The sequence below is a fragment of the Pleurodeles waltl genome, chromosome 11 (genome assembly GCF_031143425.1).
Source record: "Pleurodeles waltl isolate 20211129_DDA chromosome 11, aPleWal1.hap1.20221129, whole genome shotgun sequence".
Lineage (NCBI taxonomy): Eukaryota > Metazoa > Chordata > Amphibia > Caudata > Salamandridae > Pleurodeles > Pleurodeles waltl.
This window is the reverse complement of record NC_090450.1, coordinates 166,180,157-166,206,112: the sequence shown is the minus strand read 5'-3', so window position 1 is coordinate 166,206,112 and position 25,956 is coordinate 166,180,157. Positions and strand designations below refer to the sequence as shown.

At 42.9% G+C, this 25,956-nt stretch overlaps 1 protein-coding gene across 2 annotated transcripts in view; it reads left to right on the top strand.

Annotated features, from left to right (window-relative positions):
* Positions 1-25,578, top strand: part of LOC138265535 (arylacetamide deacetylase-like) — a 219,544-nt gene extending 193,966 nt beyond the window's left edge. For both annotated transcript variants that reach the window (XM_069213339.1, XM_069213340.1), the window contains exon 5: positions 23,960-25,578. In XM_069213339.1, coding sequence (XP_069069440.1) covers positions 23,960-24,568 — 609 coding nt within the window. In that variant the 3' untranslated portion in view covers positions 24,569-25,578. The remainder of the gene's footprint in view (positions 1-23,959) is intronic.
* The last annotated feature ends 378 nt before the right edge of the window (positions 25,579-25,956 follow it).

The window sequence follows — 25,956 nt, the reverse complement described above, 5'->3', positions numbered from 1 at the left end:
TACAGGAGAGGAGTGAGTGGGAATTGGTGGAAGCCTAAGGCTGCTTCCCCTGCTGCACCCCTCCAGAGGAAGAGGAAGAGGCAGAGTGCTGCTGAGAGGCTCCCCTGGTACGAACCCTACCCCTCCCCCTAAAAGATCTATAGGTGAGAGAAGAAGTAGGCTGTTGGAATTTCCCCCGAAAGGAGGAGGAGGATGAGCCACGACCAAATCCTCGAAACCTCCTAAAAAATCTGGAGGAGGTAGAAGAAGTGGCTTGTAATCCTAACGACTTGGCCGTGGCCCTGCTCTCCTTAAACTTCTCCAAAGCCGAATCTGCTTGTCCCCATCAAGAGGGAGGTCCAACAGGGTCGACTGCACATCTGAAGAGAACCCCGAGTTGCGAAGCCAAGCCTGTCTTCTCGCAACCACAGCTGTGCCCATCGCTCTGGACACCGAGTCAGTTGTATCCAACCCAGATTGGATAACCTGGGTTGCAGCAGCTTGAGCATCTGACACGAGATTCAACAGCCCTTGAGGAACCTCTGTATGCGTAGATGATATTTCGTCCATCAGAGCATAAATGTACCTCCCCAAAATACACGTAGCATTGGTGGACTTTAACGCCATGCGACATGATGAGAACACTTTCTTGGATTACATGTCCATCTTTTTGGAGTCCCTATCCGCTGGCACTGATGGAAAAGACCCAGGCGCAGATCTTGCCGAACAGGAAGCCTGGACCACCAAGCTTTCAGGCGTAGGGTGTCTGGAAAGAAAGCCAGGGTCAGTTAGTGCAGCCCGATACCTCCTGGCCACAGAGGACAGCCGAGGAAGATACCGGCTTCTTCCAGACCTCCAACACAGGTTCCAGCAGCGCCTCGTTAAACGGCAAAAGAGGTTCTGCTGATGTAGAGGCCGGATGTAAAACCTCAGTCAGCAGATTTTGCTTCGCCTCAGTTACCGGCAAAGGCAGTTCCAGGAAGTTAGCTGCCTTCCTTATCACAGCATGAAAAGTGGCCGCCTCTTCAGTATACTACCCTGGAGATGACAAGTCCCAATCAGGGGAAGTATCAAGGCCACTAGCGGTGTCCAGCCCATGAAGACCCTCGCCAGAGTCCTCAATTTCTCCTTCCTCCAGGACCTGCTGATACTCTTGTTCTTCCAAGAGACGGAGAGCACGTCTCCTTGAGTGCAGCCTCTCCTCAATCCTCGGAGTTGACATGGCATCAGCAGATGTCGAAGAACGACGCCGATCACCGGATCCGTCCGACGCCGGGTCAACAGGCGCCACAGGTAGCTTCGGCGCCGAACCAGGAGTCGGATGAAGAGAAGACTGCTTCGGAGTCGCAGAAGGCCCAGACGGCGTCACTGGCCGAAACACCGAAGCCGCTGGAGTCGAAACCTCCGGAGCCGAAGTCTCTGGAGCCACCGGAGCCGACACCGGCGCCGAGCCCACGTTCCCCAGGGGGAGAAAGGGCATGAAGGGTGCTGGTCGCAGCGGAGCCGGAGCACCCAAACTGAAAGCCAAAGGACCCGAAGGCCCAGCCGGTGCGCCACCTGGAGCCATCTGCTGAAAGATGGAAAACATCGCATTTAAAAATGCGGTAATATCGGCTCCAGGGGCCGGAAAAGCCGGATACTGGGGTGCCTGGATCGAAGGTGACACCGACGCCGGCCTCGACGTCTGCAACGTCGGAGAGAACATTTGAGGCTGTGGCACCTCAAATACTGAAGGCGGCTGGCCCGAAGACCCAGGCGAAGCTGGCGAGGCTAGAAAAGGCAACGGCGTCGATGGATGAGGAGTGACTGTGGGACTGACCTCCCAAGTCTTCTGACGCCAAGCTGATTGCGACCTCGACCAAGACTCTCCTTACTCGACCGGCGCCGTGATTCCCGACGGCGCCGGGAGTCTCGATGACGTTGATGAGCCTTCGGCGAGGAGGATTTTCTATGGTGCCTCTTCTCCTTTTTCTTCGACTTCGCCATAAATAGTTTGGCCTCTCGCTCCTTCAGGGCTTTCGGATTCATGTGCTGACATGAATCACACCTGGCCACATCATGGTTGGAACTCAAACACCACAAACAGTCCGAATGTGGGTCAGAAACCAACATTTTGCCCCCACACTCTCGACAGGGCTTAAAACCTGACTTCCTCTGAGACATAGTAACCTCAAAGAAAAAACACAGCCAAAAACACACTGTAACTGCCGAACAGCAACAGTAGCTCCCTCGAAGATAACCGTTTTGAATGGCACGGAAAAAAGGGAACTGACGTCGGCACATCGGCGAGGACCTCTTATTGCCTGTATAACGTCAGACGGCGTCACGTGGGCAAATGTGACGTCCTCGTCGACGTGCAGAAGCTAGGAAGAAGATTTCCGTTGAATGCTGGAGCAATGGGAGTATTCATTAGGTGAGGAATCCACAGGTAGTTGTATCCATCAGAAACTGGGTGTGAGAGTGTCTGTGTGGGTGTGAGAGCACTTGTGTATGGGGTTTCTGGGTGTATGTGTATGGGCCTGTGAGTAAGTGTGTAAGCATCTGAGTGGATCTGCGAGTGGATGTGTGAATGTCTGCGGAGGTCTCTAAATGGGTGCATGTGTCTAAGTGGGCCTGTGAGTGTGTGTGTGTCCCTGCATGGGCATGTGAGTCAGTGTGTGAGTGTCTGAGTGGGTATGTTAGTAGGTACATGAGTCTCTGAGTAGGTGTGATGGTAGACACATGAGTCTCTGAGTATGTCTGTGAGTGAGTGTGTGAGTTTCTGAGTGGGCCTGTGAATGGGTGCATGAATGACTGAGAGGGCCTATGAGTGGATGCATGAATTTCTGAGTGGATCCATGAGTGAGTAAATGAGTGTTTAAGTTGGTCTGTGAGTGGGTGCATGAGTGTCTGAGTGAGTGTATGAGTGAATCTGTGAGTGGGTGTGTGAGTGTCTGTGTGGGTGTGCCAGTAGCTGTGTGAGTGACTCGGCCATAAAGGAATCTCACCTGCTCTTTTATCCAGCAAGAGTCCACAGCTTTGCACAAACTATCTACCCAAGTAGAGTTCTTTCTGCCTCCTTGGGTAAATGTCCAGTATGAATTGTACACTACAGCTGGGTAATGTGGCAAAAGGAAATGTTGCCGGTGATCTTGTATGCTTTTCACAAGGCCAGGTACACTCATCTGAATTACAGGTATCCACGGGAGCGAAGAGGGGACCCACACCCCTATGAACTATTCCGTCATGATTGGTAGGCACAGACAATGAGGGAAAAGATCTCGGGAGAGGGGTAGGGATAGGTATTTGGGAAAGGGAAGACAAACTGGTACCAGGAGTTCCTATGAAGTCCAGCCTAAAGATTTCACTTCTTGTCGGGAGAAAGGGATTGGGACAAGATGAATATTCGCCCTTTCCAGGTTTCACAAATAATTCAACACATATACATTACACACCATTACTCAAGACAGGAAACAAGCACTGCATTACACAATCACAGATTTGTCAGATTTCTCTTATGTCCTTTTGTATGTGCCTTGTTTGTTGATGTAACCAATATTGTTTCTCATGAGTCTCAGAGTCTATGAACAAAGTTTCAGGATTCCTTTAAAATCACCCAACAAATGAAGTACGAACACAATTATTCCTGCATAGTCAAGCCAATTGAGAAGACTTTTCTGTTCATATAGAACGCTTCAAAAAGTTCTTCCGTTCAATATGCTTGGAAAAAAAATTGCTTAGTTCTGTTCAGAGAAATTCTCCTTCATTTCTCTGCATTACAAAACAAGAAAGGTAGTGCAATTACTAGCCTTGCATCGCCCAGGGTGGGGGGGGGGGGGCGATAAAGGTCTTACATGATAAGCGTCTCTTCAGTCTTCCATGAAGAACGAGAGCTTCACTCAACAAGATGGTCTTACGCAATAACGTCCTTTCTGTTCTCCATAAGAGCAGTGGGCTTCGCTCAATGAAGTGGTCTTGACAGATCACTGCTTGAAAACTGGAGGTCACAGAAACACATGAGGAGACAAGTCTGTAAACTTGAAGCCAAGCAGGGTAGCAATGATTGTTGGAGCTTAAATAGCTTCTTTCTCACTTTGCTAGGCACAACTGGTGGGAAACAAATGTGTCAAGGATAACATGAGTCACCTGCAGTACGTTTTGAAACACTTGAATCAGGGAAAGGCAGTAGAATCTATGCGTTGAATAAAAAGTCAGTGGTTCTTTGTTTTTGAACATCACTAGTTTGCTTCTAGTTTGCTTGTAATATAAAAACAATACACATAAAACCTTATACCACAGGTACCCATCTTTACAATAAAATGAGGTTCACAACACCCCAGGGGTCACCTCCTGAAAGTGCAAGATTTTCGAATTACATAATGAAATATTAATCGTTATAATATGTGTTGCTGAGATAGGTTGGGTACCTGGGTACAGACAGCGCACACTGAGCGGGTCCTAACATTACCTGCCTCCAAAGACCTTCCCACTGGATGTGGTTTACATGGGTAACGGGCATGGAAAAAGTATACTAAATGTGGGGCATGGACCTGGGCTACTGGTTCCTGTGATTGCTCTTCGGGGGGGTTGCCCTTTTAATTGTTGGGCCCCCAATCTATACGTAATCACAAATTCAAATTTGTTAACAAAGGAAAACAACCTAATTTGCCTAGGAGTAAGTGCTCTTGCTGATCTAAACAACGGTAGGTTCTTGTGATCAGAATAAATCGTAATTGGAAACCGTGCCCCCCACAAATGGTGATGCCGTTCTTAAAAAGCTAATTTTATTGCTAGAAGTTCTCTTTCAGCAATGGTGTAGCTCTGTTCTTCGGGTAAAAGGTTTTGGGGAAAAAGACTATAGGGTGCACATTAGCACTTTGGGATCCCGTTGAAAAAGAACACCACGGACTGCCACTTGTGAAGCATCCACTTCAACGTAATATGGTAGTGAAGGATCAGGATGTTTAAGAACAGGGGCAAAGATGAAGCTTGTCTTAAGCTTATCAAAAGCTTGTTGTGCCTCTGGGGTCCAAGCGAAGGAAACCCCTTTACATTATAAATGGGTAATCGGAGCGACTACATCAGAAAATGGTTAATGAAACTTCAGTAGAAGTTTGCAAAACCTAGCATAGTTTGAACTTCTTTGATAGTGTGGGTTTAGGCCATTTAAGAATGGCGTTAAACTTTTTGGAGTCCATATGACCCCCTTGGGCAGAGAGTTAAAAGCCCAAAAATTCTACTTGAGGGACATGGAATTGACATTTCTCTAGTTTGTATACAATTGGTGTTCTTGCAACTTTTTAATAACTGCTGAAACATGGACTTCAAGATCATTCTCGTCAGAGTATATCCATATATTCTCTTTGTAGATTATCACAAAGTGATCAAGAAATTCTCCTAATAATTCATTGATAAAAAATGTGAATGCCGCTGGGGCATTGCAGAGGCCAAACGGCATTACACAATATTTAAACAGGCCGCATTTCAGGTGAAAAGCCGTTCACAGACTCGTATGAGATGATAAGCTCCACAAAGATCTTGTTTGGTAAAATGGTGGCCTTTTAGAATTGTCCAGTAACACAGGAATTAGTGGAAGTGGATACTCGTTTTTTATAGTTACTTTATTAAGTTCTCTATAATCAATACAGACACTAAACGCTCCATTCTTCTTTGAGACGAAGAACAGGGGAGATAGAACAGGGGATGTGGAATGTTGTATGAAACCAAAAGCCAAAAGTTCACCCAAGTATTGTTTAAGATGCTTGGTTTTCGGGTTCTGACAAGACATAGATACTACTACAGGGCAAGATAGCACCAGGCACTAAATCTATGTGACAGTCAAAACTGTGGTGAGGCGGTAGACTAGATGCTTGTATTTTGTAAAAGATATCTGTGTAAGCATGGTAGTGTCTAGGAAGAGCTATAGTTTCAAAGGTGGGCGATGTTCCACATAACAAAGGTGAGCTCCAACTTGAAGCTTCTTGATAACAATACCTTAAACAGAAGGAGGAATTTAGAGTTACTGTACGGTTTTCCCAATCAATTCTGGGATTGTGTTGTTGCAGCCACAGCAGTCTCAATATTGCTTCAAAAGTTGTAGTATGAATAAGATAAAAATCTAGTGGACTCGGAATGACCATTGTCGCAGACAAGAGTGATAGGTTTGGATTAATAAGTAATTAACCCAGAGGATAACTCAGAACCACCAACGGCCTAAACAGGCTTAGGTTCTTGCTTACGAAGAAAATGACTCCCAAAGCTTTGGCCAACATGATATCTAAATAATTATCAGTCGCCCTAGATTCCAGCAGGACAGATGGAACTTTCCTTACTTGATTTTGTAATATCATGGTCACAGTTATGAGAAAATGACGTGGAGGTCTCAAGAGTGTATGTTTCAAAGGTTTTGGAGTCTGTTGTATTTTACCCAATGAATCAACTCCTGCTTTACTTGGGCTACTTAGTTTTCCACACTATCTAAAGAGACATCTACTGAAGCAACTGTTTTCTTGCAGGTTATTATGGTCTGGGATTTGAGTTTAACAGGACATTCACAAGCAAAGTATCCTGCTTTACCACAACAGAGATACAGATTATGAGGGAGACATCGTTCCTTTTCTTCACTAGATAAAGATTAACGAAGACCTCCTATTTGCATGGGTTCACTAGTCTCATGTGTTTTAAAATCCTTTCTTTTCAGTGCGTAATAGTAAATAGCATGCAGAATCTTCCCCTTTGCTCTTTTCTCCCTTTCTCTCACTTAGTCGGTGGTCGAGTTTCACAACCAGATCTATAAAAGTAGAGCAATCCTCGGAAGGGTTCACTATCTGAGACAGTACGTCCTTAGGGTCATCTCTCAGACCTCGATAACACAATGAAGTTCTTTTTTCCTCGGGTCATTGAGTTTCAGATACTAGTTGGTAACATATTTCAACGGTTCCTTTGTTCCCTATTTTAAATTCAACAATTCTGTATCACTCACTTGCATAAAAGTGTTTTTAGCAAAAAAAAATTCATTTGTACCTTGAATGCCGCAAAACTATACAAAAGGGGATCATCATTTTGGGCTAACAAAATTGACCAGATGGCAGCATTTCCTGCCATATAAGATAGGATGAAAGCCACCTTTGCAGCATCATTTGGGAAGGCAGTGTGTCCACACAAAAGCTGCAAGTGACATTGATTCATAAAAAAATCAAATTTACTATTATCCCTAGTAAACCTGTCAGGTGGGGCTAAGGGAACAGGCATGGGGGTGACCACAGTTAGTTTAACAGGTGAAGCCTCTTCAGTTTTACCAGTTTTATCAGGTGCAAATATACATTGTCTCAAAAAGGTTCTATCTGTTTTTGTTGTTGCACTTGACCAAGGATCAACCCTAAGTTTATTCCTTTCTAGTTCGACCTAGAGGGAATAACTCTCATCCTGCAAGTGTGTTACCTCCACCTGAACATGAGCTAAGGCCTGCACCAGATCCGCCATATTAACCTCGACCTGGGACTTCTTAGCTCGGGTGGATTTGTGTTTTCATGGGCTGGGCTTACTTACAAGGCCAGGGCCACTCACCTGAATTCCAGGTATCCACAGGAGCAAAGAGGTGACCGACACCCCTATGAACCATTCCCTCGTGACTAGTAGGCACAGACAATGAGGGAATAGCTCTCGGGGGAGGGGTAGGGATAAGAGATTTTTGGGAGAGGGAAGACAAAAGATCACACCCTTTATCTGTGTTAAAATGCCTGTGTGGGAGACAGAGAATGGGACAAGATAAATATAGACCCTTTCCAGGTTTCACAAATAATTCAACACTAACCAAGATATACATTACACACCATTACTCAAGGCAGGAAACAAGCACTGCATTACACAATTACACATTTTTAGATTTCTTTTATGTCCTTTTGTATGTGCCTTGTTTGCTGACGTAACCAAAATTGTTTCTCATGAGTCTCATAGAGTCTGTGAACAAAGTTTCAGGATTCCTTTATAATCACCCAATAAACAGTACGAACACGACTATTACTGCATAGCCAACTGAGAACACTTTTCTGTTCATGTGGAACACTCAAATGCCAAATAGAGAAGACAGTTCCTCTGATCAACATGATCAATAACAAATCACTTAGTTCTGTTTAGAGAAGTTATTCATTTCTCTGCATTATGAAACTAGAAAGGTAGTGCAATTACTAATCTCCAATCGCCCAGGGTGTATGGGCGCAATAAAGATCTTACACAATAAAGGTCTCTTCAGTCCTCCGTGAAGAACAGAGAGCTTTGCTCGACGAGATGGTCTTACGTCATAATGTCCTTTCTGTTCTCTGCGAAGAACAGTGGGCTTCACTCGAAGAGGTGGTCTTGACGGATCGCCACTTGGAAAATAGTCACAGGAACACACAAGGAGGCAAGTCTGGAAACTTCAAGCCAATCAGGGTAGCACTTATTGTTGGAATTTTAATAGCTTCTTGCTCACTTGGCTGGGCACAAAGGGAGGAAAAAAACGTGCCAAGGAATGTATGAGTCATCGGCAGCACGTTTTGAAACACATGAATCATGGAAAGGCAGTAGGATCTATGCGTTGAACAAAAAGTCAGTGTTTTTTTTGGTTTTGAACATTGTTAATTTCCGTGTACTATAAAAAGAACACATATACAACCCATTATCACATATACCCAGCTTTACAATAAAATGAGGTTCACAACACCCCAGGGTTCACCTCCTGAAAGTGCAAGATTTGACAATCACATAATGAAACATTCATCTTTATAATATGTGTTGAGATAGGCTGGGCACCGGGGCACAGACAGCGCACAATGAGCGGGTCCTAACAGCATCTTGGCAACATGATTGTTCCAGTTGCCTCTTTCTCTAGAATTCTGTGATAACATGAATCCTCCTAGAGGGAGGTCAATGAGACTAAAAAGACATAAATCTCCACTGAACCAGGGTCCTTCTTATCTATTTGACACGTTTCTTTGCTTTGTGAAGATCTCCTCATGTTTTTTGGCATCAAGAACGTGCTACCAAAATCGAGGGCAGATGCACTGGGTGGCTCTTTGGTAAGCTGTCCATCATCCCGGTAAAAAAAGGTAAGCCCTTTTATTATTGATAGAATGGGGGAGGAGGGCCCCTCCTCCCCAGGCCAATTTTGATCACAGAACCACATCCCCAGTGCCTGGCCATGTCACTCTGGTGCCCTGTACAGGGCTCCCCCATTACGAATAAATATTTTGCCCCAGGAAGGTGGTGATCCTAGGGGTGAGCGGGCTGTGCACTCCCTAAACATTTTTGCTCAGTAGCCTGGGGAGAGGGTGGTCCCAGGGGCTAATGTAAGTCCTAGGAGGGGGGGGGCATGTGCACCCCTACATTTTTAATCCCCCATTGCCCTTGGGACCTGGCCCACCCATGGGCAAAATAAAATAAAATCACAAGAGAACATCCTTTAAAAAAAAAATAGCTCAGAAAAATCTGAAGATCCAAATATGCAAATTTTACAAGATTTTAAAAAAACTGCTTTTAGCCCAAGAGGAGATCTCCAAATTGTTGCCAACACTTCTTTGTTAAAGTGTTGGCATTCAATCAGGTATCAACATGGGGACAGCTGAATCCGTGGAGGATCGGTGTCCCTAGATGTCTACATTTTTTTAAACTCTAATACCTCAAAAACTACTAAACAGACTTACACCAAATCACAAAAAACACACTTTCTGGACCAAAAGGTAGCTTTTTGTCAAATATGGTGTAAGTTCATAAAGCGGTTCGGGCTGTAGTTGTGTTCAAACTTCCTAGGCGAAAATGCATGGGGAAAATGCATTTGGGACGGCCCTTTTTCTCTGCCACTGAGTGACGGATCACCTCAAAACATTGGAGACAGTGGATAAACCCACTGAAGTATACATTTTGACAATTCCGTGAAGATTTGTCAAGCAAAGCCAAAGTTATTGGCAAAACTAAAAACGCTCATCCCATGGACACTAGGTCCTAACTAGTGTGTGCATTAGTGTGTGCCTGGGTGTGTCAGTGTGTGCATTAGTGTGTGCCTGGGAATGTCAGTGCATACATCAGTGTATGCCTAGATGTGTCAGTGTATCCATCAGTGTGTTTCTAGGTGTGTCAGTGTGTCATTACTGGGTGAGTGGGGTGGCAGTATATCAATTAGTGTGTGTCTAGGTGTGTTAGTGTGTGTATCAATGTATATCTAGATGTGTCAATGTATGCATCATTGTGTGCTTGGGTGTGTCAGTGTGTGCATCAGTGTGTACCTGTCTGTGTCAGTGTATGCATCAGTGTGTCCCTAGGTGTGGCTGTGTATGCATCAATGTGTGCTTGAGTGTGACAGTGTGTGCATCTGTGTGTGCCTGGGTGCATTGGTCTATGCATCAGTGTCTCCCTAGGTGTGTCAGTGTATGCATCAGTGTGTGCCTGGGTGCATCAGTGTAAGCATCAGTGTGTGCGTGGGTGTGTCACTGTATATATCAATGTGTCCCTACATGTGACAGTGTATGCATTAGTGTGTGCCTGGGTGTGTCAGTGTGTGCATCAGTTTGTGTCTGGGTGTGTCAGTGTATGCATCAGTGTGTCCCTAGATGTTTCAATGTATACGTCAGTGTCTGCCTGGGTGTGTCAGTGTATGAATCAGTGTGTGCCTAGGTGTCTGAGCGTATGCATCCATGTGTGTCTGCGTGTCTATATGTCAGTGTGCCCCTAGTATGTCTGGGTGTGTCAGTGTGTCATTAGTGTGTGACTTGGTGTGGCAGTATATCCATTAGTGTGTGCCTAGGTGTGTCAGTATATGCATCAGTGTGCTCCTGGGTATGTCAGTGTATGCATCAATGTGTCCCTAGGTGTGTCAGTGTATGCATCCATGTGTACCCGGGTGTGCTGGTGTGAGCCTCAGTGTATGCATCAGTGTGTCCCTAGGTGGGTCAGTGTATGCATTATTGTATGCCTGGGTGTATTATTGAATGCATTAGTATATCGCTGGGTGTGTCAGTGTCTGAATTGGTGTATGTTGGGAGTGTCAGCATATGTTTGACTGTATGATCAGGTGTGACATTGCCTGTGTTCCTGTATGTCTGGGTGGTCCAGTGACTTCATCAGTTTGTTCTTAGGTGTGTCAGTGTATGCATCAGTGTGTCCCTAGGTGTGTCCGTGTATGTATTAATGTGTGTCTGTGTGTGCATTAGTGTGTCCCTCAGTGTGTCAGTGTATACATCTGTGTGTGCCTAGATGTGTCAGTGTATGCATCAGTGTGTTTCTGGGTGTGTCAGTGTGTCATTAATGTGTGACTGGGGTGGCAGTATATGAATTAGTGTGTGTCTATGTGTGTTAGTGTGTGTAGCAATGTGCATCTAGGTGTGTCAATATATGCATCAGTGTGTGCTTGAGTGTGTCAGTGTGTGCATCAGTGTGTGCCGAGGGCATCTGTGTATGCATTAGTGTCTCCCTAGGTGTGTCAGTGTATGCATCAGTGTGTGCCTGGGTGCATCAGTGTGAGTATCGGTATGTGTATTGGTGTGTCACTGTTTGCATCAATGTGTCCCCACATGTGTCAGTCTATGCATTAGTGTGTGCCTGGGTGTGTCAGCATGTGCATCAGTGTATGCCTGGGTGTGTTAGTGTATGCATCTGTGTGTCCCTAGATGTTTCAATGTATACATCAGTGTCTGCCTGGGCGTATCAGTGTATGAATCAGTGTGTGCCTAGGTGTGTGAGTGTATGTATCAATGTGTGTCTGCATGTGTTAGTCTATATATCAGTGTGCCCCTAGTATGTCTGTGTGTGTCCGTGTGTCAGTGTGTGACTTGGTGTGGCAGTATATGCATTAGTGTGCGCCTAGGTGTGTCAGTGTATGGATCAGTGTGAGCCTGTGTGTGCCAGTGTGAGCATCAATGTGTGCCTGGGTGTTAGTGTATGCATCAGAGTGTCTCTAGGTGGGTCAGTGTATGCATTAGTGTATGCCTGGGTGTGTTATTGAATGAATTAGTGTGTCAGTGTCTGAATTGGAGTATGTTGGGTGTGTCATTGCATGTATGACTGTGCGACCGGGTGTGTCAGTGCCTATGTTACTGTATGCCTGGGTGTGTCAGTGTCATCACTGTTTTCTTGGGTGTGTCACTGTGACCATCAGTGTGTCCCTGGGTGTGTCAGTGTACGTATCAGCGTGTCCCTAGGTGTGTCTGTGTATGCATTAGTGTGTGCCTGGTTGTGTCAGTGTATGCATCAGTGTGTGTCTGGGTGTGTCAGTGTGTAACTAACTGGGTGTGATAATATATAGATTAGTATGTGCCTGGGGGGTGTTAGAGTGTGTGTCAGTGTGTACCTGGGTGTGTCAGTGTATGCATCAGTGTCAGTGTAGCAGTGTCAGTGTATGCATTGGTGTGTGACTGGGTGTGTCAGTGTGTTTATCACTGTGTCCCTAGATATATCAATGTATACGTCAGTATCTTCCTAGGTGTGTCAGTATACGAATCAGTGTGTGCCTAGGTGTCTGAGTGTACGCATTCATGTGTGTCTAAATAGGTTAGTCTATATATCAGCATGCCCCTAATATGCCTGGGTGTGTCAGTGTATCATTAATGTATGACTGGGTATGGCAGTATATAAATATATTAGTGTGGGCCTAGGTGTGTCAGTATACGCATCAGTGTGTGACTGGGTGTATCAGTGTGAGCATCAATGTGAGCCTGGGTGTGTCAGTGCATGCATCACTGTGTCCCTAGGTACGTCAGTGTATGCATCCATGTGTGCCTGGGTGTGCCAGCGTGAGCATCAGTATGTGCCTGGGTATGTCAGTGTATGCATTACTGTATTCCTAGGTGGGCCAGTGTATGCATTAGTGTATGCCTGCATGTATTATTATTGAATGCATTAGTATATCACTGGGTGTCTCAATGTCTGAATTGGTGTATGGTGGGTGTCTCATTATATATATGACTTTGTGACCGGGTGTGTCAATGCCTGCGTTACTGTATGTCTTTGTGTGTCAGTATCTTCAACAGTGTGTTCTTGGATGTGTCAATGTGACCATCAGTGTGTCCCTGGGTGTGTCAGTGTATGCATCAGTGTGTCCCTAATTATGTCAGTGAACAGACTGGTGTGTGCCCGGGTGTGTCAGTGTGTGCATCAGTGTGTGCTTCGGTGTGCCAGTGTCTGAATGATTGTTTCACTGGTTGACTAAGTCTCTGCATCAGTGTGTGCCTAGGATGTGTGTATGCTAGGGTGTGTCTATGTAGAATGTATTGCTGTTATACTATTAACTATTTCTACAAAAGTATATGTATGGATCATTTATGAATGAAGGAAGAAAAAATGGAGTTACCTATATTACAGGAAAAAAGACATCCTTTACCCTGGGTTGAAAGAGAGAAAATATAAATGACAGTTAAAGTTTCATAATAAAGTTTTGCAATCTGTAACAAAAGGTATTGTTAATAAGAAATCCCAACACATTTATATAATTGTATATCAGTTATTTATATTATTTAACCGTGTTATGTTTCCTTTTCTACTGTTCCTAGCTTCTATACTTTTGTACTATAAAACAAGGGTGTGTAGATACTCATCACTGAACAGTGGGAGGAAACAAACAGTCATATGGCTGTTAAAAAACCCATACATACATAGTAAGTTATTTCAAATTAACATTACTATGCATCACACTCACTAAAAGTTTAACTAAATGTTATAATTAAAGTTCTTAACTAAATAACATAATGTACATTATAGTTTTATAATACAGTTGATGCGTATACATCATTGTGGTAGCTGAAACAATATATACAAACCTCACCCTTAGTGGCCATATGATGCCATTAAATCTGCCCATCCATTAAACAAGAGTAGAGTATATCCATGGTATGAGTTGCTTCATATTGTTTTGAGCTGTTCTTCAAACATAGGTTTAGCACTATTCTTTTTTCTGTTCATTACATCTTTGGCTTGATTTACATTTTCTGTGTGGCTTTACTTTAGTCATATCTCTGTGGTTTTCCTGCAATAGTAAGTTCATTTCAAGATTTGAAATCAGTTATGGAGACATCACCCCTAGTAGGCAGTATGATGTCTTGACTTGTACTATTAGAAGTCCCAGAAGAGTAGTATTCCATTTGTTAAGTAGTAATCCTGGTTAGAACCTTGGTTCAAGAAACGAAAGGTAAGACTTTCGTAGTTAATGGGGTAATCTCTGCTTGAATGTAAGGTTGCTATCATTACATTCTGTCCATGCAGTTGTATTTTTTAAGTAGATGGTGTAGTGTCCAGATGTAACATTCAGTCCTTCATGACAAATATGGCTACACAGGTATATGTTTCTGCACAAACAGCGATTTGTCCAGATTTAAAATTTGTAATTTGAGTGCCTAATTTAGTTTCATCTGCACTGCAATGCAGTAGTATTAAGCTGATATACTTGCCAGTTCTTCTTATGTTCAAAGGTGATAGCCAATCTAAGCTGCATTTTCTGCAGAAATTACTCTGTGACATATCTTTAAACAATTTGTTAAAACTGACAGTTTTGCAGGCTGGTAGAGCTAAGTAGATAAGTCATTCCGAATCTATTTCTGTTTTTGAAGAAAAGGGAATGGGTGGTCAATAGGTACCATTGCTTCTTCCAAGATACCAAATAGGACCATCAAGAATTCTTGTGCATCTTCTTGGGTGTTTTGAGTGAAGTGTACAGCTCTAGTGCACAGATCTGCAAGTTGTCTAATAGATGAAGCAGAATATGTTTTTGTTCTATCACTGCACAATAGTTCTAGCAAGGTAAGGAGTGCAGAGCATAATCTTCTATTTTTCTTTGTTTATTTGCAAGAATTACAGCAGGTAAAGAGAATAGTGTGTTGAGAACTATGTTGGAATAACAATTGACTCCAGAGACATTTGAGAACTGGTAACAAACAATTTCAACAGCATGTTTAGTATTCTTTTCCTCCAATACTTTTTTCTTCTCTTTTTGCCTCTTTTTCTCAGGAACATCATTATGATCCTTTGAAATCTTTTGTTTTTGTAATATTCCAGGAATTTTGTAAATTGGGTAATGTTGTAAATAAGAAGCATACAAGCTTCTCAAACCATTATATTCTATTGCACATCATCGTTTACGGTCATCAAACTCTATAAGATATAAACCAAACAAAATTCTAACTTGTCACAATGCTACATATGAAATACCATCCTTGAATACAAAACTACCAATGTTAATAAATGCAGCATCCACACTTAGACCTTGAGACTTATGTATTATTACGGGATATGCTACAGATATTGGAAATTGCTATCTGCGCATATACAACCCTTTTACAAGCAAGAAGTGCACAGCAGATCTTGCTATCTGTTTTACACCTTCAGATTGAATTGCTAGATATTCAACTTCATTTCTCTTTGGATACAAAGTAAAATCAATTATTTTACACATAACTCCATTAACTAATAAATTTTAACCAAAAACAACCCTCCATTTTGAACAAACACAGACATTTTCCTAATCCTGCATTTTGGAAACAGACATCTTCAAAGAATCCAATTTTGATTGTAGTTTTTCATTGCCTGAGTGTGTACATGTATACATAATTGCCTCTCACTCTCTCTCTCTGAGTGGATGTCTCAATGCCTTTAAGATTTTGTTAACAGGTATATCAATTGCAGTATGGCCTGAACACTCAATATATATTTAATCATAAGAGTCTCTGACTGCACATCTAAGTCAGTGAAACTTAGAAGGACATGTCTTCTCTTTTTACCCAAAATAAATCCTGCTCTATGGTCTACCTACAGCCTAGTTTTTTGGACAGTTTTGTGTTTACTGACAATAATTTCTTTCACCTTATAATAACAAACTACTCTCCTCTGTAGGTTACCTATAAGTTAGCTAATAGTTGAGTCTTATTCGCTAAAACAGAACTGTAATCTTTCTTTACTAATTATTCTACATTTCATTATTGTTATGGCATAGCTATTATTTATATTTTTTTAAGTTGTTATGGGCAATCTATTAATTACCATTCATATGAAGAAATCTTAAATCTCAATACACTATACAGCACATACCTGTTAAGTGTCTTTGCTATTGTGTATATTGCCCCCCCCCCCCCAGGGGTTTCATTATTTTTTTTTTAAAGGAAATTGACAGGGGGTCACCTGTGAGGAAGGCAAATCCCTGTGGGGGAAATCACTTTTTAAATAGTCCTATGGTTTCCCTGGGGGCCACTATGGCCCCCAAGGAAACCATACAGCTATTAAAAAAAATATAAATATATGTCTATATATATATATATATATATATATATATATATATATATATATAGACATATCTATGTAGATATATCGATCTATACAAAAGGATCTGACTTTTGTCTAGTGGCAGTTTTGATGCCATAAAGTCGCGCATAAGGTTTATATGCCTACTGCAAAGATCAAATCTGTATTTTATGTAAATAGCTGAGTGGATTAGTAAAGTCAGCCATTACCTGCGCTATAATACAAATGAAATGTACGTGTGGGGGGGCTATGGAGAGACGAAGGGCACTTTTGCTGGGTGGTAGTGAGGGAATCCAAGGAGGAGGTCACAGGAGTGGGAGCACCAATAATGATTGTTGGGCTGGGTGCTAAAGGCGCTAAAGACTGTGATGATTAGTATGTGACAAAGTGAAGTAATAGTGTGTCTTTTTTTGAGTGTCTTGAAAGAACGTGCTGATTGAGGGAAGAAGCGAAGGTAAGGTGAACTCTACTGTTGTACGTATTGCACACACACACCAGCGATTTTGTGACTGTCTATGTAGGCTAGAGTTATAGAGCGACAGTTAAGAAAGTAGCAGAGATGGCATCTTGTTGGATGACTGCTGCTCAAGCCCCCACTCGGGTTATAAAGGACAGCTCTGACGTAGGTTCAGAGACTTAGACAGCATATGAGGGATAGGACAATGGCACAGACTCTGGGAGTGATTTTTCAGTCAGAGGAGTCCCATTCGATGACTCCTCTTCCATTGATTATGATGGAGGTGATGAGGACAGTCCTGCTGTCCCTTTGCGAGCACAGTCTGTGCAGCAGGACGAAATCAGGTTAGCCCAACCCAGACAACAGGTGCATGTGGCGGCAAACACAGAGAGAGGGCTCTCTTGGGAGCTCTCCAATTTAGTTCAGCCTCAAATTCCACTGCCCAGATCGTATTGTGGAGACATCAAAATTATCTATCACAAAACAACCTGGTTTTGTAAGGCAGGCACCTGCATTTTTGGTCCTGGGCTCGGCGGCCATATAGGGAAACCTACCAAACCCAGACATTTGTGGAAACTAGACATATGGTGGAGTCCACAGAGGTGTGGCTTGTGTGGATTCCCCAAAGTTTTCTTGCCCAGAATACCCTGCAAAGGTGAAATGTTGAATAAAACTCACATTTTCCTTGCATTTCTGTCACACAAACTACAGGTATGTGCTGGGGTCCACAAAATTCCTACCACCCAGTGTTTTCCCACCTGTCCTGATAAAAACCCTACTCCACTTGAGTGCCTATACCTAGTGCCTGAATCAGGAATGGATCACCCTAGGGTCAACAGTTGCCCTCATGTAAGGACCAACATTGACCGTTGTGTGATCTACACCTGTCGCAGGCACTAGGCCTAACCACACAAGTGAAGTAAAAATTTTATGGGGATACTTGGGGGAGTGCTGGGTATAAGGAAATCTGTGTCTCCTCTCAGATTCCAGAACTTTCTATCACCGAAAAGTGAGAATTTTTTTTTTTGTTTTGTCAAAGTTTGAGGTTTGTAAAGGATTCTGGGTAACAGAACCTGGTGAGAGCCCCACAAGTCACCCCATTCTGAAGTCCCTTAGATGTTTATGTATTAAAAAATGTATAGGTTTGCTAGATTTCCCTAGGTGCGGCCTGAGCTAGAGGCCAAAGACCACAGCTAGGCACTTTGCAAAAAACAGGTTAGTTTTCTTTGGGAAAATGTGATGTGTCCATGTTGTGTTTTGGGGCATTTCCTATCGAGGGCACTAGGCCTACCTGCACACGTGAGGTACCATTTTTATCAGGAGACTTGAGGAAATGCTGGGTGGGAGTAAATTTGTGGCTTCTCTCAGATTCCAGAACTTTCTATCACCGAAATGTGAGGAAAAATTGTTTTTTTTGCCAGATTTTGAGGTTTGCAAAGGACCCTAGGCGTCTAGTTTTCAAACATGAACAGGTTTTGTAGGTTTCCCTAGGTGCTGGCTGAGCTATAGGCCAAAATTCACAGCTAGACACTTTCCAAAAAACATTTCAGAATTCAATGTAAAAATGTGATGTGTCAATGTTGCGTTTCCTATCGCGGGCATTAGGCCTACCCAGGCAAGTGAGGTATCATTTTTATCGGGACACTTGGGGGAACACAGAATAGGGGAACAAGTGTTATTGTCTCTTGTCTTTCTCTACATTTTTTCCTTCCAAATGTAAGACAGTGTGCAAAAAACACATCTATTTGAGAAACGGCCTGAAATTCACATGCTAGTATGGGCACCCCGGAATTCAGAGATGTGCAAATAACCACTGCTTCTCAACACCTTATCTATTGCCCATTTTGGAAATACAAAGGTTTCCTTGATACCTATTTTTCACTCTTTATATTTCACCAAATGAATTGCTGTACACCCAATATACAATGAAAAACCATTGCAAGATGCAGCTCCTTTATTGGCTCTGGGTGCCTAGGGTTCTTGATGAACCTATAAGCCATATATATCCCCGCAACCAGAAGAGTCAGGCAGATGTAACAGTATATTGCTTTTGAAAATATGACATTGCAGGAAAACGTTACAGAGTAAAACGTGGTGACAAATGGCTGTTTTTTTTACCTCAAATTCAATATATATTTTTAGTTCAGCTGTTATTTTCTGAGGAAAACCTTGTAGGATCTACACAAATGACCCTTTTGCTGAATTCAGACTTTTGTCGACTGTACAGAAATGTTTAGCTGTCCAGGATCCAGCATTGATTTCACAGCCAGTTCTGTCACTACCTGGAAAGAGGCTAAAAGCACAAAAATAGTAAAAATGGGGCATGTCCCAGTAAAATGCCAAAATGTGTTGAACAATGTGGTTTTCTGATTCAAGTATGCTTGTTACTGAAAGCTGGAAAGATGGAGACTTTAGCACCACAAATCCTTTGTTGATGCCATTTTCAGGGAAAAAAACACATGCTATGTTCTGCAGCCATTTCTTCCAATTTTTCTGAAAAAAACAAACTTTTAGCTGTATTTTTTTGCTAATTTCTAGGTCTCCTCCAGTGAACCCACAAGTTCTGGGTACCTTTAGAATTCCTAGGATGTTGGAAAAAAAGGCGCTATTTTGGTGTGGATAGCTTATGTGGACAAAAAGTTATGGAGGCCTAAGCGTGAACTATCCCAAATAGCCAAAAAAGGGTTCAACACGGGGGGGGGGCTGCAGTAAGGCCCAGCAGCTAAGGGGTTAAAGCAGGAGGTTAAAAATTCCTAACAGTTACATAATAGCATCATAATCCCTTGTAAAAGAAAAATACCAGGTATTTCTTGACATTTTGCACATATCCAAATCACCAACATCTTTCTACTGTCTCAAAACCCAATTCAACATCACTAATTTTCTCAAAAAAATTACTACCTAGGAATGTGCATTAGTCTCTCTTGGTGTGACAGTGTCTGCAAGAGTGTTTGTCTGATTATGAGGATGGGTGTGAGAGGGTGTGTCAGGGTGTGAGAGTGATTGTGAGATGGTGTCTCAGGGTGTGAGGCCCTCTATCTGGATGTAAGAGTGGGTGTGAGAGTGTTTGGGTGTGAGGGTGTCTGGGCGTGAGAGTCTGTCTATGGGTGGAAGACTGCAAGTAAGAGTGTCTGTCTGAGGGTGACAGTGAGTGTGAAAGTGTCTGTCTGGGTGTAAGAGTGGGTGTGAAAGTGTTTCCCTGGGTGTGAGAGTGGGTATGCGAAGGTCTGGATATCAGAGTGGACGTGAGAGTGTTTCCCTGAGTGCAAGAATGGATCTGAGTGTGTCTGTCTGGGCGTGAGAATGAGTGCGAGTGTCTGCTTAGATGTCAGAGGCGATGTGAGAGTGTCTGTCTAGGTGTGAGAGTAGGTGTGAGAGTCTCTGCCTGGATGTCAGAGTGGATGTGAGAGTATCTCTCTGGGTGGGAGAGTGGGTATGAGAGTGTCTATCTTGTTCTGAAAGTAGGTGTAGTAGGGTGTATCTGTTTGTGAGAGTGTGTGAGTCTCTCTTGGTATGAGAGTATCTGTCTGATTGTGATGGTGAGTGTCATAGGGTGTGTCTAGGAGTGAAAGCCAGTGTGAAAGTAAATATATTTTTTTTGTTTCACAAACTCAAAGTATTCCCCCACAGATTCACATAGGGGGCAGCATTGGGCCTGGCGAATATACCTACAAATGTTGCAAAATAGCTAAATAAATTGTTTTACACTATGTCAAGCCATTAATTAATGTTTATCACATTTAAATAAACCCCCATGGGGTCAGGGATCCATTACCCTGATTGCCTTACTTCCATTGCAGCCCTCAGTTCAGAACCGGGGACTGTTCCCCAATTAAACAAAATGGTGGCTGTAACTTCCCTGACAAGTTACGGCCAACTATCTGCATTTCAATTCAAAACTAACTAATTGAACTACAGCCTTGTCCACTGACCAACTCCACATTCTATTTTTCGTATGAAATTATGCTTGAGAATTTCTGTATGTCAGAGGGCTATGTCACAGTGTCTGCATGTAAGAGTGGGTGAAAAGAAGTCTGACTGGGTGTTAGAATAAGTGTGAGAGTGTCTCTCTGGGTGTGAGAGTGAGGCAGGTACCTACACTTAGTAAAAGACAACAATCCCACACTCGGTCCAGTCAAGGTCTCCTCGTTCAATCTTGGTAGCTTGGCCTACGAGCCGCTAGGCTTAACTTAGGAGACAGGTGAGTAAAGCATTTAATATCAACAAAACAGTAAATAAGTAAAACACAACCTCGGACAGAGGTGTAGAAAGGGGATCAACAGACTTGTTAGTACACCATGCCACAAATTTGTGCCATCAACAGGTGTATATCGATTTGGTGGAGGGACGCCCGGCTGCCAAGATAACATTACAGACTTCAGGCGGAAGGTCAAAAGCTGTCAACTGCGGCTGCTCAATCTCCACGCAAGAAGGGAAAGTCTGGTCAGGTTCGGGTGGAGAACTGCCCCCTGCTGCTGTGACAGAAGACCCTCCCGGAGGGGCAGTCTGATCAGAGGATCCATAGCCATGCTCAAAAGCTCAGGATACCAGACTCTTCATGTCATGCCCTGTCTGGAGCCACAAGGACTCCTTGGCCTGGTCACTCTTGATTTTCTACAGAACTCTGGGCAGAAGTGGTATCGGTGGAAAGGTAGAAAGGAGGCCTGAGCTCCACTCGAGAAAAAAAGCTTGACCAAGGGAGTGCCGCCTTTGAAACTCCAATGCATAAAACAGCAGACATTGCATGTTCTCTGCGGAGGCAAATAGATCTAACCAAGGCTCTCCCCACTGCTGAAAGAGGCTTTGCACCATGTCCTGATGGAGATGCCATTCATGATCAACTAAGCATTGACAGCTGAGTTTGTCTGCTCTGGCATTGAGAGAGCCTGCCAGATGATGAACCACCAGGATTATGCCCTGGTGTTCCAGCCACATCCAGAGGCGTAGAGCCTCTTGTCAAAGAGTCCACGACCCCACTCTGCCCTGCTTGCTGAAGTGCCACATGGCAGTAGTGTTGTCCTTGAACACCTGCACCGCTTTCCCTTTTAGAGAGGGAAGGAAAGCTTTCAATCAAATGTGACCGCCCAGAGCTCCAAAAGATTGAAGTGGAAACCAGACTCCGCCGGAGACCAGAGATCTCTGATCTCTGCCTCTCCCATGTGGCCACCCCATCCCAGGAAAGATCCATCTCTCATTACTGTATGATTTGGTAGCGGAAAGGAGAGGGATCTGCTGTTGACCCAATTGCGATTCGAAAGTCACTGCACAGTTCCCTCTGAGATGAGGACCATGTCGTAGAGGTTTCCCTGATGCTGCGCCCACTGGAACTTCAGGTCCCACTGCACAGCCTGCATATGCCATCCACCATGTGTCACCAGGAGGATGCAGGAGGTCATGATGCCCAGCAGCCTCAGAGTCATTCTCACCAAAACCTAAGGTAGAGGCTGAAACATCAGAATTATAACCTCAATATCCTGGACTCGATTTTCGGGTGGATAAGCCCGAAACCGCACTGCGTTCGGAACAGCTCAGATTAAGGGAAGTGTCTGAGAAGAAGATAGGTGTGACTTCAGCATGTTTATAGTAAACCCCAGCGAGTGCAGAAGGTTTGCCAGCGCTGGTTTGTGTCAAAAATGTTACCGCCGGCTAATGCCATTTCTATGCGCCATGCAGGCGCCTTATTTATGGAATGACGTTAGCCAGCTCTGCGGACTTGTCAGAGTAAAAAAAAATGACTCAAACCAGGCAGCACCGGCATAGGGGAAAACGGGGGTTGTGCGTCAAAAAATGGTGCAAGTCAGGTTTGAGGCAAAAAATCATGCCATTTTTTGACGCACAACCCCCATTGAAATGACTCCTGTCTTAGCAAAGACAGGAGTCATGCCCCCTTGCCCAATGGCCATGCCCAGGGGACTTCTGTCCCCTGGGCATGGTCATTGGGCACAGTGGCATGTAGGGGGGCCCAAATTAGGCCCCCCATGGCACTTTAAATTTTTTTTAAAAAAATACTTACCTCAACCTACCTGTACTTACCTGGGATGGGTCCCCCCCATCCATGGGTGTCCTCCAGGGGTGGACGAGGGTGGCAGGGGGTGTCCCTGGAGGCTGGGAAGGGCATCTCTGGACTCCTTCCATGGTCAAAGACCATGGAAGTGAGCCCACAGGTCCCTTAACGCCTGGCCTCACCAAGGCGTTAAAAAACGGCGCACAGTTTTTTAAGGCCCCTCCCCTCCTGTGTGTCAAAATGACGCAGGAGTATAAATAAGGCGCACAGGCCTTAAAGTAATTTTTTTGTCAGGAACGCCTACCTTGCATGTCATTAACGCAAGGCAGTTTCCTGCATCCAAAAAATGACGCACACAGAGGAATTTTGACGTCCGCTGAATGTGCGTCAAACTTTTTGACGCACATTCGGCGCAAAAAGAGTACAAATATGCCCCTTGGTGTCTTCTTCAGGTCTCTGATCACTTGGCTGGGGAGGGTGACAGCTGGGCTTTGGGTATTCAGAGCTGACACTTTGCCTACATTGGAAGAGTGAACATTGATGCATCGCCTCCTCTGCTACTTCCATCTCCCTTCATATCTATGCAAACAAGGTACTTTTGCAGGGGGGCCAAGGCTGGTCCCGGTATGCGAACCACGCTCCAACACAGTCGACCTGAACTTTGGGATTTGACCAGGTCTAGCACAACCAGTTAGCCCCAGTTGGCGCTTTATGCTTTTATGTACTACATTTCAGTTTATTCTTTAAATATTCATAACTTCAGTTCTACTTAATAGATTGTTGTTATTTTGGGTTTATTTTGTTAATTAAATTAAGATCTATGTTTCAGTGTGTGTGGTGTTTTCAAGGTTTTACTATTTGACCTTTTGGACAGATACTTAACGTGTGTCAAGCTACCATAGGGTGAGCACAAGTTTACTTAGGGTGTGTTTGTGATTTACAGTAACTAGGATTGTGGTTCCCACTTGGACAGGGTGAATACCTATGCCAACCAGAAGCCACATTTCAAACAGCTTTTATACTTGATATTGGATCTTTGCACAGTTATTATTTAAAATAGTAATATATGATGTATTTTTTATAATTAAAGTAAGGCAGTGGATTTTAGGAGATACTAAATATGGTGTCATGATTTTTATTGTATGTTATAAAAATCTTATTCCCAAATGTTTTCTTCAAATTATATAACAAATTGTTTACATCTTGCTAGTTAGTTTATTTTTGCTATGTTCAAGATGAGAGAACATGCTCCAAAATCTGAATTTCAAAATGTGTTACTTTTACAGCTACAAGAGGACCCTGAAGTCAAATTTAAACCTAAGATGCAAGCGTTGATCTATCCAGCACTGCAGACTGTTGACCTCAACACCCCGTCATATTATGACAACAGTAACACAGCTTTTCTTCGAAGATGGAGTATGGTGAAATTCTGGAGTAACTACTTTGTCACTGACAAATCTCTTAGACAAGCTATGGAATCTAACACACATATCACTTTGGAATATATCAATCTTCTTAAATTTGCTAATTGGAGTAGCCTTTTGCCAGATGATCTTAAAAAAGATCATGTTTATAGCAACCCTCCAAAGGGAAAATCTGAATTTCTAAAAAAGTATCCTGGAATCACAGATCCAAGAGCAGCACCCCTGTTGGTTGATGATAGAAGATTGACTAAACTGCCACTAACCTATATACTTACTTGTATGTATGATGTCTTAAGAGATGATGGTTTTATGTATGCAGCGAGACTCAAGGAGGCAGGTGTGCAAGTTGTGCATGAGCACTATCATAATGCATTTCACGGAATGCTATCCTTGGTTACCTGGCCAATAGGTCTATCTCTGACACCAATAATGATGAATAACTATATTTACTGGCTGAATGAGAACCTGTAGAAAATATCTACGCAACATTTTACAACATGCTGAAGTGCATAAGCAGTGCAAGTACTATTTAAAGAGTTGAATATAAATTCTCCATCAGCATTGTTCACAGAAATCAATTTAAGCAGGAACGTTTTACTGTCAAGCTAGAAAGAAATTAGGCAAATGAGCTAGACAGGTGCATAATATTCAGAAGAGGAGGCATCAAATAACGATAAATTGTAAATTTGAAAATAAATTAACAATTTCAAATGAAATATAACAGAAATGTTTATTTATATGCATTTATTTAGTTAACTTTCGAACTAGAAGCAACATTGAAAAAAAAATAATCAGTGTTTAAGGAACCTAGATTATTAAGGCACTTCATTTTCTAACAGTTAGAATTGCTAGTTTCCCTAAAACCTGGTGTTGTTTTATATGCGCTGACTATGAGCTTTTTTATTCGGAAAATTATGATGATTTATGGAAACCGATTATGTCCAGTGGCAGTAATATAAAAATATCACTTTTCATTTTACAAATCTCATCTATCATTTGTCACCTTGCGATCAGTTTTCAAATTAGTGCAAAAATGTATATACACCATTATCAGAAACATATAAATACAAAATGACAAATTGGAAAAAAAGAGCAGAAAGAGTGAAAATAATAAGCCAGCCTAAGTGAACATGTTAAGAGTTATTCTTAAAACCTTGAGCAGTTAAACAATGGACGTAGATGTAAAGGATCTGGCTAGATTTTTATTTTTTTATCATAAAGCTACATCATAATAACCACCTGCCACCTTTTTCTTAATCTTTACCTCGGAATTGATTTTCCTCTCGCTACTCCTCCATATTCCTCCGCTGTCTTTCTTTTACCTCTACCCCAAAATGACTTAACTATAAAAATGTGTTGATTGAAATAATATTACTCTTTCTCAGTTTATATGTATGCTTGAGGCTTACCTCAGGATAAAGCATTTCTCTGTAAAGGACCTGACACTCTGCAATCTACATAAAAATAAAAAAAACACCTTTGAGTAAATTTACTACTTTCAGTAACTTTTTGTAGTAAGTCCCTACCTACATTATTTTCTATGAGGGGTTTCTGCACGATCATTGGTTGGTCACAGTGCTTAATTTGAGCCGGTGGTTTCTGGCGCAGGGCACAACACCTATTTGTGAGGACCAGCACTTATTTTTCTGCCTAAAGCATGAACTGTGAGCAAAAGACACATATGGAAAAGATGGAGGAAGAAAATAACAAACGAGAATAATGAAAAAGCATCCCAAAAGGAGAAAGCAGAAAGTGTGAGCTGAAATAGCAGGGACTGTCTGTAAATGGATTAAAGAGGCTCGACATGGCTTCAGGATTGCGCTGCCTCAGTATTCAGTGCTCACACACTTAACTGCAGC